The following is a 14,133-nucleotide window of genomic DNA, read 5'->3' on the forward strand; positions in this document are numbered from 1 at the left end:
TAAATAACATCAATCTTTGTCTATTCAACTTATTTCAAATAAGACGTGTAAAATAGAACATAATTTTAAACTTTTTCTTTGTATAGTAATATTTTTTCTATATATAGGTGGCAATAACACTTCACCAAGAAAAGCATCAAGATTTGAAATACAGTTCGAAGGTGGCCATTAATGAGAGGCATACTTAGGCAATAAAGATCGTTAGCAAATTTACTTCCATCATCCAAAAGAGTACCAATGTGCCGTCGGATTTATTCCGTCATGAAGAGACAGTTGGTGTGGGGACATCCACATTCAAGGCCTCAATTATTGAAAGGGCCATCAAATTGACAAATTATATTTAAAAAATCTCCATAAATTATCCAGAAACAATTAAAATAAAATTAATTATGTATATTTTATTGAATGTCGAATAAAAAGTTTTTAAAATATTAATAAATTAGTACGGTTGATTTGAATGACAGTTTATAATTTATTTACAATTTCGTAAAGACAACAAAAATACTATTTTTTTGTTAAAGTTAAAACGATTCAATAATAAAAGTTAGTTCAGATCTATAAATTATAAGTTTAATTTTCGGTGTCAATATAATGACTTCTTTAATAGATACTCTATAAAGTTAATAAAATAAAAAGAAGTTAAAGCGAATAAAGTACATATTTAATTCCACATAAGAAGAATTCACAAACACCTAGTAAGAATTTCACTACAAAATCAAACTTGCACAAAATTGATTAGCAGTAGAGTAGCACTTTTGGATAGGAAGTAGACAATACATACCAGAGTACATAATTAAAGTAATTATACCTAACAAATTATAATATACACCATCAATTTCTATTTTAAATATTTAAACAATACATACCAGAGTACATAATTAAAGTAATTATACCTAACAAATTATAATATACACCATCAATTTCTATTTTAAATATTTAAAGAATATAAATGTCATCTTTTAAAAGTTAATATTAATGATATTTTTATAATTAAGAGAATAATTTAATTGATATTGATTCATAGTTTTTTTTAACATGTATCTCATATGGAATCGACATCAATTAAATAACTATCTTATCCATAAAAACAAAAAATGTCATGAACTATTAGTTTAAAAGAGTATCCTCAACTAAAATTAAATTTTTTAATAATTTTTAAATATCGATCTACATTAAAACTCACCATTATAAATATAATAAAACATTACCGTAAATTTTTATACTTTATTATCTAAAATTTAATAGAATAGTATTCCATGATTCATTTTAAGTGTATTTTTGTTCTTGTAAAAAATTAAAGTGTAATTTTGTTAAAAAAATTGTTATTGCTTATTTCAACTTTTCAAAGTTTAAAGTAGTATTAATTGTTGTTTTATTAAAATTATTTTTGTTCATTTATTACTGAAAAATAAATAAGCGGATTGGAATAAAATTAAAGGTATCATAAAAAAAAGTCATGTTAACAATGACATTTTAATCAAATGTTTTAAGTTCTTCATACCTCTCTTTAATATCATAGACTACTCCATGGAACTATCCATCATGATATACACATGTCAAATTCAATAATGTTGATTATGAAAAGTGTATGGATAAAAACCTAAATCTTACATAGATAAGAGATAGCGTTATATAATAATTTATAAATAGTGACACTTCTAATTTTACAAATCGATTTTTTAAGCATGAGTTAGATCTAATATAAAATTTAAGATTATTTGTTAAAAAAAAAAAAAAAAGAATTTTACATTGAAATTTTTTTTTAAACTTGTAAGATGTTGAATACACTACTTCTAAGATTATAATTTCACTTTTAATTTCTTAGCAAGTGTCCTTATTAACATTTCCAATACAAAATTACAAATAAAAACAACATTAACTAGTCATGCAATTGTTCTTTAACAAATTTAATTTATCATAAGAGTAAATCGTAATTTTATTTATTGAAGTTGTCAAACAGTATTATTATAGTAGTTAAATATATCAAAAATATAAAAACATCCTTGTAAGTGTCTTTTCTAAATAAATTTTATTTTTAAACATGTTTTTTATTAATTAATTTAATTTTTGAATCTGTGTTTGGTTATTCAATATGATCCATAGAAATAATAAATAAATAAAAGACTAAAAAATTCATTTATAATTTCAACGTATTCAGAGATTAAGATAACATTGGTTCACACATTCTAAAAAAGAAAATGAGAATTTAGTTTTTGTGATAAGCTTTTTGATTTCCATGTACTTATATATAAGCCTCTAACTACCAACTGCTCATCACAATCATTTTGAAAAATGGCTCCTTCAATGACAACAATCACTCTAATCACCATATACACATTCTCCTTACTTGTATCAATTACTTCTTGTGCAGCATCAACTGTAGAAGAAACTTCAAGACCCTTCAAGAAAATATATGCATTTGGAGACTCATTCACAGACACAGGCAACACAAAGAATGCAGAAGGTCCAAGTGGTTTTGGCCATGTATCAAACTCACCATATGGCACAACATTCTTCAACCATTCAACAAACAGATACTCTGATGGAAGACTTGTAATTGACTTTGTGACTGAATCATTGAATTTGCCTTACCTTCCTCCTTATCTTCACCTCAAAAAAGGAAATGATACTTTTGGTGTTAACTTTGCTGTTGCTGGTTCAACAGCAATAAACCATGCTTTCTTTGTTATGAATAATCTTTCACTTGATATTACTCCTCAGTCTATTCAAACTCAGATGTTGTGGTTTAATAGGTACCTTCAGAAGCAAGGATGTGTTGAGTCTAAGTGTAATGATTTTGATGAGACCCTTTTTTGGTTTGGTGAAATTGGTGTCAATGATTATGCTTACAGGCTTGGATCTACAATCTCAAATGATACCATAAGGAAGTTAGCAATTTCCAGTGTCTCAGGAGCTTTACAGGTAATATACTACCATAATTAATTTCATATTAATTGATGTTCAAGATTAGTGCACACAGATTAAAAAATAATTAACTATTATATATTTAGACTAAATTAATTTCCTATAATCCTATTTAATTTCTTTAGTTATTTATCATAAATTGCATAGTAGATTTGTATTTATTTTTTTCAATTAAGAGTATAGTTGAAAAAAAATCATTAAGTAGACATCAAATATCAATAATAATTGGTTTTGATGTATATTGTTTATTTGTGGCCCTTAGACCTTGATCTAATGATTTTAGATCCATTGGTGCGTGCTGACCGAAGAGTTGTTAGATCCAATTGGATTTAACATACAAATTCAATGGTTATGTAGCCGCGATGAATTATGGTTTTTCAAATAGTTTAACTAAAACAAGCATAATTATATGTACGAATTCGTTTTATCTCCCAATCGAATAGAAATTGACACGTTGAACAACATATATTAAATGCTTTAAAGTTAAAAGCGAAAATGTGTTGTCGAAATCTTGTGTGGTTACTTTTATTTCAATATAAATATTTACCTATTGTTTTAGAATCAGCTTGTGACCCTTTAGTATTCTATGAAGGACAACCTATCAACATTAAATGTAATGAATGAATCATCAATGATTTCACATTGTTTTGCAGACATTGCTTCAAAAGGGTGCTAAGTACATTGTCGTGGAAGGTTTCCCACCAACAGGATGCCTTACACTAGCAATGTACTTAGCATCAGAAGACGATAGAGACGAAATTGGATGCGTGAAAAGTGCCAACGACGAAAGCAATGCTCACAACCTTCTACTTCAATCCAAAATACAAGAATTCAGAAAACAGTATCCACATGCAGTCATAGTTTATGCTGATTACTGGGAAGCATACAGAACTGTCATGAAAAATCCAGCCAAGTATGGATTCAAAGATCTGTTCACAGTATGCTGTGGATCAGGAGAACCACCTTACAACTTCAGTGTTTTTGCTACTTGTGGTACACCTAATGCCACTGTTTGCACAAGTCCTTCTCACTACATTAATTGGGATGGTGTTCATCTTACAGAAGCTATGTATAAAGTTGTTTCTAATATGTTTCTTCAAGGAAACTTTACCCAACCTCCATTTAATTTTTTGTTGGAAACTAAAGAGAGGCATGGATGAATTCCTGGTTAGTGGTTACCCCTAAAAATAGTACTATTTGATGTTATTAACTATCCTTATTGCTTAAAAGTGTTAACTTTGCTATTGTAACTTTGAGCCAAAGAATCAGACTCCATCTTCTTCTTTTTTTACCAGCACTTGTGTCCACTGTTCTGCATAAAGTCAATTAGAACTTCTAGTGGTTCTAGATATATACTCTACTCATTGAGACATTATAACCGTCACATTTAAAATATTTATCTTTCTCAAGTTATTTGTCACTTTAAAATAGATGTTTTATAATATTTAATATCTTAACATGTTATCTGTTGAATATTATTTATTAGTGTTTTTCTTAATTAAATATTGTACTCAACTATTATTTTTTGAATAAATATATATAACTATTCACACACAACTGTGAAATCTCTATTATCTAATTTAACAATATAGATATTAATAAATTAAATTAAATTTTAGAAATAACAAATATACTTAACTACTTGACTATACTATTTTTAACTACTCTAATTAATATATTGACATAATTAATCACTTTTTCTTTTAAGAAGGGTGTATGATCTAAAATGACATTTATTTATAATAAAAGGGAGTGAATCCATTATATTGTCACCTAACGTTTCATCCTACTTATGAAGGTTTGTAACATGTTTGTAGTTGAGAACATTTAATGGTATGTTAGGTGGAGATCTGTGAGATTGTGACCATAATAAATGGGTACATTACATACTCCCTACTGTTTCTTAAAATGTGGAGTGCCATAGTATTTGTGAAGTGTCAAGCGCAGACTCAATAATTTGAATTATACACTCCGATATTAATATCTCATCAAACGTATTAACGAGTTTGCAGACTCGGCATGTGTTATGTTTCTGCATCACAGCAACTGCCAATCCTTTAATGGCAATGGTTTGTTAAGTAAAGAAAAGCTTAGTACATGTTTGCTACTTGACACTAATCATAGAAGTGTAAATGTGTGTGTATCACACTAGATAAGATTTTTAAAATGGTAAATATCTATTTTTAAAAGTGCTAAAATATTGTAATCATGGATTAGGAATGAATCGATAATTTTGTATGGAAATTGTAAATGTTGATGAAATTAGTTTGTTAATTTGCATATAAACAAATATATCTTTAAATTTCAATCAAAATAGTTTACACATAATTTATTTTTCATTCAAGAGTATAAAGCAATTTATTAATCAAATATGTGATCTTTTTATATTAATATTACATCAATCTCATCAATAATAGAGTAAATACAATGGACATAGAATTATTATTTTTTGTACAAAAAAAATATGAATTAGATTTTTAAATCTTATTTCAACTCACAGTCGATATTGTTAAGTTTGATATTTTGTTCGACCGTTACCTCACAATTGCGTGTGTTTGTGATTGCATTTACAATTTCTTCTATGAAAAATAATAATAATAATATATGAACTAGATAATTTTAATTAGAATAAATTAGTCGTAGATTAATTTAATGACTTTAATTTGTATGCACTAACACGTAAAATATTTTATCGTGAGCACATCACAACTACTAATGTCTATTACTTTAGTCAAATATTTTTGAAGGGATGATTGTGATTGATTATGAGTAGAAAAACTTTTTGCACAGACAGTATATATAAATTAAATCAAATTTTAATTATTAAATATATTTTTATTAAAAGAAAAACAATGTAAACTAATTTTTTATTTGATTCTCTCACAACTAAATTTAAATACTATTATTAAAATAATAATAATTATTATTATCATTAACAATTTAAATTTATGGTCAGAGTAAATTATTTTACACTAACAGAACATAATCTTTAAATCTATTTATTAAATCACAGGAAAAATTCAAATTATATTATTTTGGAGATCCATGAATTATTTGAAATTTTAAATAAATATCTGAATAATGTAAATGACTCTTTGACATTGTTAATACAAGCAATTTGTAATTTAATCTCTAGATAAAAAAGTTTTAATTTAGGTTTTCGAACTGTTAAGTAAAATATTGTGTATCTAAAGTAAATGATTTAAAATTTCAATTAAAACTTTTTTTTAATGATAGTTAATAAAATACCTGTAATTGCATATGCGAGTATCCAACATCCACTGATCCAAGCCTCACTCAACCTTCCTGAAATTCGTTATTGTTTTTGTAGAAAAAGGAAAGGAGCGCAAGTTCGAAAAGAGAATAGCGAATGAAGAAGGACACAGCGATTGTGTCCATTTTTGTGTTCTCGATATTTTCTTTTCAACAATTCCTCCATGTTTCTTCTTCGTCTCTTTTATATGCAAACCAGGTTACGGCTTTTCTGTTTCTTAGCTTAATTAAAAAATAATCGCAGGTTTCATTTTTTTTGGTTGCTCAATGAATTTGCAATACAAATAAATAGCCTAACAGTGATGAATTATTTTTGTTTGGGATTGGGAAAACGAAATAGTGAATTTTTAGTGTTCAATTTCAGTACTAGATTATCGTAAGTTTCAATCAAAATATTCATTAATGCTAAACTTGTTTTTCGTTTGAGTTTGATTTCTATTTTATTGCTATGAATTACGATGTTAACGCTTGTTTTCTTCCAACTTTCTGTTGAAATGTTTGCTCCAGGTTTACAAAGAATCTTCTGGTGAAAGGTATTTGAATGAATTCATAAATTATTTGAGTTTTAAGTAATACTACATTCGAATTTCTGAATTGCATACTTTGATAATTAGCTTTTATTCCCAAACTGAGTTTTATTCCTAGCTCATCATGACTTTCAATTAATTTACTGATTTTGCTTCCTAGTAAGTAATCTTCGTATTTATAACTTAGCTTGTCTCACATGATTCAGGTATGGTTGGATTATCTTATTTGAGCTTATCTACTAACATAAAAACTTTGAGAGTGTTTGAGAGACCTTATGAAAACAATTTATGATATCTTCATAAGCTATTTTCAACTTATTTCCATAAGCTCTTCAGGATGACTTATAAAAACAGCTTATAGCTTATATGAAAATGATTTTACTTTATTTTATCTTTTGTTATAGAAATAGATTATAAATAAGCACTAAAAGTGTTCAATGTGGTATTTAAGCCATATGGCTCTCCCACCTAAAGGACTAGTCTTTTGGGTTGGACTCTCCTTATGGGCTTAAGTCCTCACAATTGATGCTTTCATTGAGAGTTGTTCACGGAAAGGGCTACCTATAGGCTAGATTGAAGTACTCCACCGAATAATGATATATGGATGAAGCTGCATGCAAATTTCCTTATGGGCAATTAAATTGTTTATTCAAATAGGACATCAATCTCATGTCTTACTTAGCTCTCTTTTTTATTGTAGCAATCTTAAACAGGAGCAAGAGCATGCTCCTGAAGTGCGTTGTTCCAGAGAGAGAAGCAGGGCCGCATCGAAAGTAATAGATGAGGTATGATCAATTCCTATTTGCAATCATTATAGTTTTATGATGTTGAGGTATGGTGTAAAATTTGAATCACAGAAAAATATTGTTAGAAACAATTTTATTTTAGTGTTCTGAATCAGGATAATGTCTAGGTTTGATATATCATGTAGATGCAATAATTAGGAATTATACAATTTGTTTTTTGACAAAAGGAATTATACAAATATTTAGTTTGTGGTGTACTTTGAAACACACGGTTTTTCATCACATGCTTCTATTTTCTGTCGCTCTAAACCGGTATGTTTGCTATATTTGTTTTTGTAGTATTTGACACCATTTGTGGAGAAAGAAAACTATCAGCTTTCAAGAAAGTGCAGACTTCACCCTGAGAATGATATGTTTAGGGATCAAGAAGAGCATAAAATTTACATAGATAGATATGAATGGCGGTGTGGATATTGCAAGAAAAGCTTTCGTGAAGAAAAATTTATTGATCAGCATTTTGATAACAGGCACTACAATCTTTTGAATCTAGTATGTTAATTCTAATCTACTGTGCATTTCTTATCTTATCTCGTTTTTTTGTGTGTGGCTAGAATGCTCATATTTGACCTATATTACCTTACAGATATTACTGTTTTTTATGTAAAATCTCGATACGATGCCTATTAATTTTCATTTCTGTTATATCAAAATTTGATTCTATACTCTTAAGATTTAATTAGCTGCATTTTTTTGTTATCATTGATATCCTATCCTGTTCCTAAAAATATTTTCGAATACCTGATTAGGTCAATACCCAAGATATAGACAGCCAAAAGCACATGAAGCTATCTGATTTTGCATAGGTCACTATGTTTGCTGCCTCTGTGATGGCTGAGAGAAGTAGGACTGGCAGGGTTCACAACCATCGTGAATCCCCACCCCCAAAAGTTTCCTTTAAATTTTCTTGCAATATAGATATAATTTTATATTTGACCTCTATAAAAAAGTTCATCGCTTCTTTCCCCATGTGGGAATAAAAAAGTGGTTTTGCTGAATATTTCTTACTGCATATCATCATTTTGGTAATATGAACATTGGATGGAATTAATAAAACTCAAAACAGCCTTGTTGGAAGTTTGAATTTGATTTTGATTTAGAATGAACTTGAATTTCTGATTAAGTTTTTAATATTATTCAGAAGATATTTTTCCACAATTCCTTTATTTGTGGGTTCATTTGAATACAGAGTGATGACAAATGCTTGGCTGATTTATGTGGGGCATTGCATTGTGATGCTGTAATGAATTCCAAGTCCTCTAGAAACAAGTGTAATCCAGCAGCTGCTGCAAGAAACCGTCACCTATGTGAGGTTGCTTTCATTTTTTTCATTTACTTTTATGTTCATTGTAGCTCATCATTTCTACCTAATCCACATGCACTCTTTATCAGAGTCTTGCCGACAGTTGTTTTCCTGTAAGTGAGGGTCCGTCAGCTAGCCGTCTTCATGGTATACTTGATTGTCTTTTTCAGTTAACTCATTATTGTTCCAATATGATGTCACTGGTTACTCCCCTTTTTTCAATTTTTTCGTAGTTTTTATATTTTGCTCTTTGTCTATTAATTTCTTATGGTGATTTTCTGATGTACTGGTAGAATTGTTTCTGCACCAATTTTGTGATGCTCACACCTGCTCAGGGAAACATAAACCCTTCTCTAGAGGAGGCAAGGTAAGGCCTGATTGTCTCGCTGGGGAAATTTATTATCAATATGCCTTTCATTTGAACTATGCCATTGCTAACTTCAGTAATACAGGGATATGTATACTTTCACTCATAGATGATCTGTGTTGTGAGGTTTTAGGCCTTGTGGCTTGTGTTATTCAGATAGTCAATACAAAAAAGCCTTACTGACATTACTTGAATGGTTGACTTTTGGCTTGCTTAAATCATCATCTGAGCTCAAACACAGTCACAGTACCTTTCTTTTTCTATCAGGAAGGTTTTCAAATTTTTAGCTCGTTGTCTCTTCAATTCATTATGCTCTAGCTTCTGAAGATTTTGGGTTCACTATACCTAATTTATTCTCACAGTATATCAGTAAGCTATTTATTAATCATAATACTTTGTTTCTCCAGGACCAAGGTGGTTTCTTTCGTCTGGCTGTTGGAGCATTGATCTTAGTGCTACTTCCTGTGTTCTATCTCTTTCTTTACTTGGTACAAAGGTACCATTCTTATATTTTAAAAATGGTCTTTAACCAATTAAGATTTTTCACCAATATTCAATGCTGTGGGCAAACTGCAGTGATATGAACGGCCGAACTCAAGAACTTCGTCGCATCTCCAAAGCTGGATGGAAATCAAAGCCATCATGATTGCTGATTGGTAACATTATCTCTTTTAAATGGGCATCTTTTGGTTACTTGCATGGCAGAATGGGATGCAATAACAATAAAATCACCATTAATTAACAATCGATTCGTACCATGTTGGTTGCCAATAATTTTGATGACCCTGTTGTCACAGTATTTTTATGTCAGTTGGCCTTAGTTTTATTTTACATGTATTATCATTTGTAAGTATTAAGGAACTATCACTTACATGAATTTTCTATGCCTCGCGATTAGTCTTACTTTCTTGCTGTATTATGACTGTGTGTACATCGTCCAAGTTACATCACCAATTGATGTAGTTCAGTTAACATTACCTTATTCTCAAATAAGTGGTCATAATCTTCAGATTGCTTATTTTTTCTAATGGTTTACCTTAAGCTTATTTCCATTATATCTATTGCGCCTGAAATATTTATATAAAAAAACTCTTAAAAATTAAATTTTTACTTCTACCATGCATCTTTTATGGAGGCGTTGTTTTCTTTACTGATCAACATTTTATGATGTAATGCATTGTTTACTTGGACTACATACATTCTCAACTGGAGTTTATGAGCTGGCTGTTCTGCATCCGACTCCAATTTATTCATCAATATTTAGTTCTATTGAAACTCTTTCCTTTCAGAAGTGCCTTAATCCCTGCTCTTTCAAAGTACTCCAATTTATTCATCAATATTTAGTTCTATTGAAACTCTTTCCTTTCAGAAGTGCCTTAATCCCTGCTCTTTCAAAGTCACACTCCACCTAATTACTTTTTTCTTCTCAAGCAAAATCTCTTATAATGTGGAACTCTTTTACTACTGCAGGTTAGACTGTAGCAGTCATCATATATGATGAATGGGTTGACAAAAATGGGAAATGTTACACTTAGTGTTGATTTTGGCCTTTCCCTCAAGTAGACTCTCTTTGCATGTCTGTGTCTATGAAAGGAACGGAGAAGAATTATTAGGAGTACATAAAGGAAATCATGCTTGGCATTGGTCACACATTCCCTGAGGTAATGAAGGGCAGGAAAAACATTGTTTGAGGATCATACATCTTTTGTCCATTAAGCCAAGTAAGAGGTTATTAGCCGAGCAATTTGCCAATCCATTTTTTATGTTTCACTCAAAGTATGTGTAATCACTCACCTTTTTTCATATCGTTGTGGTTTAAGCTGTTCGGCATTCTTTACAAAATCCACGCATTCAGAATTACATTGGTGTATGTACTGTACCTGCAAAAATTAAAGTGCAAATAGACACAACATCTTATTGTGAAACATAATCTCTACATTAAGGGCTTATTTAATGTTATGCCAAAGGTGTTTATGAGTTTATGATGTATGTACTGTATAGAAAAGGTGTTTATATTGCAATATAATATTATAGAGTGAATCATCAAACATGAGATATGATTAACTAACATGACACTATCTTATAGGGAGCTTCTTTTTTTCAATAATATAATTATGAATGATCTTTAGAATGATACATGAACACCCAACTTAACAAAGTCATAATTTTTGCAAAATATATTTGTGCCAAATCTCATCAGAATAACTAATGTGTCACAATTTAATTTTTTGTTAGGTTCAAAGTTGTAAATTTTTTCTCCTTAAAACCAAATTTCACAGTTTTACTCAATGGTTAGAGTTGAACTTCACTCTTTAGATTTAAAGTTATCCATTTAAATTAATTTTATCTTACAATTTATTCAATTTTTATTGTGAAAGGGTCCATTTATTCAATGATAGACATTTCTAATTACTTTTTTCAAAACTAATACACCTTCCGTTCCATAATAACTTACTAAAAAATATATATAAATAAAAGAGACAAAATAATATTTTATTAATTTATCCTTGTTAGATATTCTTATATTATTAGAAATATTATATTAAAAATGATATATGTAATGTTAATTAAAAGATATCATTGAAAAAAAGGTGGATTTTTTTGCAAATAGTAATAGAATAATTTTTATATGAAAAAGGTGTCTCTTCTTGTCTCAATATCCTCAAATACCTAAAAATACACTAAGAGTGAGAAAATAATTTTTATATAAAAAAAAAAAAATAGAAGCCGAAAGGTGAATTGCAGTGAAAAGCCCATTGAAGGCCCAGTAGAAAATGACAGAAAAACGGTGACCCTACCAAGACAACATTCCCTCCCACAGTCCCATTTGTGAATTTTCTCTCTACACATATCAAATCAAACCGCAATGGCCGCGTGGTGTCACCCTGCTACTACACACACATTTCCCTCACTCTCACTACCACCACCACCTTCTCGTTCAATCACTCATATTCATCGACTTTCATTTTCCGGCATCGCTTACCCTACACTCTCTTATTCTTCAACCACACTACTTCACGTCAAATCCTCCAATTACAACGTCCAGGTCGTTGTCGAAGAAGACGAACCCGAAGATCAACTCGTCCATCGCTTCAGAAAAGAGGTCCTTAGGGCCGGAATTCTTCAGGAGTGCAGACGTAGAAGGTTCTTCGAGACACCACAAGCCAAAGTCAAAAGGAAAGCCCGAGAAGCTTCTAGAAGAAACCGTAAATGGTATATATATAATATATCCTTTCCTCTCTCTATATATAGATCAACTGTGGTATTGCATGTGACATATGTTTAACTTTCTAAGCTTGGTATAACTAAGTCTAATGGGAAACTCAACTATATAATCATTGATGTAATTTTGTGCGGTATTTTATGACCAAACTTATAATTATGTGCTGAAACGACAAAATCAAGGCCTCTTAATAACTGTTATAATCCCTTTTCTTTAAACATATATAATTATAATTATGCTTTTGATTACAAAAACATATACACCTAAGCATTTGGTTATTTGGTTAGTCGGTTTACTTTTCAAATGTTCTTTTGTACTTTCAAAACATTTTGGAACTACTGTGACAACCTCTAGCACGTTTAGGAATCATAAATTCATAATAATAGTTTACTCAATAATAATTACAAAACTCTTAGCCTGTCGTTGAAATTATTATAATGTTATTTGTGATTAAATTTGTCTATTAGTAATTCAATAATAATGAAGGATAGCGTGATAATGTGATTAGTGTTATATTATTAATTTAAAATTATGAAATGTTAGAAATGATAGGGTCATTTATTCTTTTGAATTTTTTAGTTTTTCTGTCAGTATTTGTATTTTGCGATTTGAGTGAGTCCTTTTTGTGTGATGATTCAAGGGTCTTTTTTTTTAATGTACTCATGGTATCTTGAGTGTATATAGGTTTTAATGTTGAATCTGCACAACTTTTTTTATTGCTATGAAACTGATATTTGTGTTAAAAGAAAATTGTTGTGTAGATTTATTGGCAAGTATTGTCCATTAATTTGCTCTGTTGGATGTCAGGAGGCCATATTCTAGAATTCTTGCACAGAATAAAGATGAATCTCCAAATAAGGAAAAAGATGATGATGGTGAAGAAGAGGATAATTGGGAACTTTCAGATGTACCAGATCTTCCATATTGTTAAAATTCAAATGCAGAACAGAAACAAGCAGAGGTAAATGAAACTTTCACGAAAAGCATTTAACTCTCTTTTAAGTAGTTCTAACCCCAGCCAAAATCCCTTCTCCATCCGAAGCCGAAGTTGGTGCTCTCACTATCCTGAGAGGTAATTACCTGTCTCATGTAACTTTTACTTCACTCAAATTACATACATCAAGGAAAGGAAAATGTTGCTTAGTTATAGTTTTCAAGACAGTTGCTGATATTGAATTGCTTCTGCAGACCTTCCTGTTGTTCTGATATTTTTTTCTTCATGTTGTTTGTAAATATTGCTTATTTTAAAGCCATTAGTGTTTGCACTATCAGCTAGTAATTTGTTTGTTTTATGGAGATTTTCTTATTCTGAGGATAATTGTAATTAACATTTGGGTCTGCTACTATGTTTTTCGATGACTTGTTTTGAAATTTATTCAGAAAGTTAGTTTTTCTGTATTTTATTCTGCAATAAAACTATGGGTGCCTCTAATAATGACCTTTTAAAAGTGGTCCAAAGGTGGACCCGTAATTTGTCCTGGTAAGAGGAGCTGCAAATTAAAATAGAAAGAACCAAGTCCCTGAAACAATTACAAAGCCAAATTCATTATTCATGAATGGCCACATCATTGCTTCCTCTAAATCCACCTGTTCAAAAAGGCTGATAACATTGGACACAGAGCAGGATACTGGGGCAAGACAGGAATTGGTTTTGCTTGTTTCAGGTTATGTTTTTTGGAGACCACTAATGGTGTAAACTTGAGCACATTAAG

The 14,133-nt window shown here is 30.0% G+C and overlaps 3 protein-coding genes across 7 annotated transcripts; all 3 read left to right on the top strand.

The window, feature by feature from the left end:
- The first annotated feature begins 2,174 nt into the window (after positions 1 to 2,174).
- LOC101494458 (GDSL esterase/lipase At3g48460) lies at positions 2,175 to 4,334 on the top strand. The gene is made up of 2 exons (XM_004515783.4): positions 2,175 to 2,922; positions 3,579 to 4,334. Exons 1-2 carry the CDS (start codon positions 2,293 to 2,295, stop codon positions 4,083 to 4,085), a joined length of 1,137 nt encoding a protein of 378 aa, XP_004515840.1. The 5' UTR covers positions 2,175 to 2,292; the 3' UTR covers positions 4,086 to 4,334.
- A 1,836-nt stretch (positions 4,335 to 6,170) lies between these two features.
- On the top strand, positions 6,171 to 11,178 carry LOC101493304 (uncharacterized). 5 transcript variants are annotated; one of them, XM_004515780.4, is made up of 10 exons: positions 6,174 to 6,397; positions 6,706 to 6,731; positions 7,426 to 7,510; positions 7,811 to 8,020; positions 8,718 to 8,840; positions 8,921 to 8,978; positions 9,125 to 9,198; positions 9,606 to 9,694; positions 9,775 to 9,854; positions 10,669 to 11,178. In XM_004515780.4, exons 1-9 carry the CDS (start codon positions 6,296 to 6,298, stop codon positions 9,842 to 9,844), a joined length of 837 nt encoding a protein of 278 aa, XP_004515837.1. In that variant the 5' UTR covers positions 6,174 to 6,295; the 3' UTR covers positions 9,845 to 9,854; positions 10,669 to 11,178. The 5 variants fall into 5 exon arrangements, 2 of the variants coding, with proteins under 2 accessions (XP_027186776.1, XP_004515837.1); XR_001143000.3 differs by lacking the exon at positions 10,669 to 11,178 and having other exon boundaries at positions 6,173 to 6,397; positions 9,284 to 9,694; positions 9,775 to 9,835; XR_190482.4 differs by lacking the exon at positions 10,669 to 11,178 and having other exon boundaries at positions 6,171 to 6,397; positions 9,125 to 9,694; positions 9,775 to 9,835.
- Positions 11,179 to 11,928: 750 nt separating this feature from the next.
- On the top strand, positions 11,929 to 13,838 carry LOC101494150 (uncharacterized). Its single transcript, XM_004515782.4, has 2 exons — positions 11,929 to 12,411; positions 13,229 to 13,838. Exons 1-2 carry the CDS (start codon positions 12,065 to 12,067, stop codon positions 13,350 to 13,352), a joined length of 471 nt encoding a protein of 156 aa, XP_004515839.1. The 5' UTR covers positions 11,929 to 12,064; the 3' UTR covers positions 13,353 to 13,838.
- The last annotated feature ends 295 nt before the right edge of the window (positions 13,839 to 14,133 follow it).

The sequence above is a fragment of the Cicer arietinum genome, chromosome 7, assembly GCF_000331145.2.
Source record: "Cicer arietinum cultivar CDC Frontier isolate Library 1 chromosome 7, Cicar.CDCFrontier_v2.0, whole genome shotgun sequence".
NCBI classification, from domain to species: domain Eukaryota; kingdom Viridiplantae; phylum Streptophyta; class Magnoliopsida; order Fabales; family Fabaceae; genus Cicer; species Cicer arietinum.

Bases quoted from the DNA above. Each gene is read 5' to 3' on its own strand.
- LOC101494458 (XM_004515783.4), top strand. From the start codon at position 2,293: ATGGCTCCTTCAATGACAACAATCACTCTAATCACCATATACACATTC. The intron at 2,923-3,578 runs GTAATATACTAC...ATTGTTTTGCAG, and splicing joins GTGTCTCAGGAGCTTTACAG to ACATTGCTTCAAAAGGGTGC.
- LOC101494150 (XM_004515782.4), top strand. From the start codon at position 12,065: ATGGCCGCGTGGTGTCACCCTGCTACTACACACACATTTCCCTCACTC. The intron at 12,412-13,228 runs GTATATATATAA...GTTGGATGTCAG, and splicing joins TCTAGAAGAAACCGTAAATG to GAGGCCATATTCTAGAATTC.
- LOC101493304 (XM_004515780.4), top strand. From the start codon at position 6,296: ATGAAGAAGGACACAGCGATTGTGTCCATTTTTGTGTTCTCGATATTT. The intron at 6,732-7,425 runs GTATTTGAATGA...TTTTTATTGTAG, and splicing joins AAAGAATCTTCTGGTGAAAG to CAATCTTAAACAGGAGCAAG. The intron at 9,695-9,774 runs GTACCATTCTTA...GGCAAACTGCAG, and splicing joins TTTCTTTACTTGGTACAAAG to TGATATGAACGGCCGAACTC.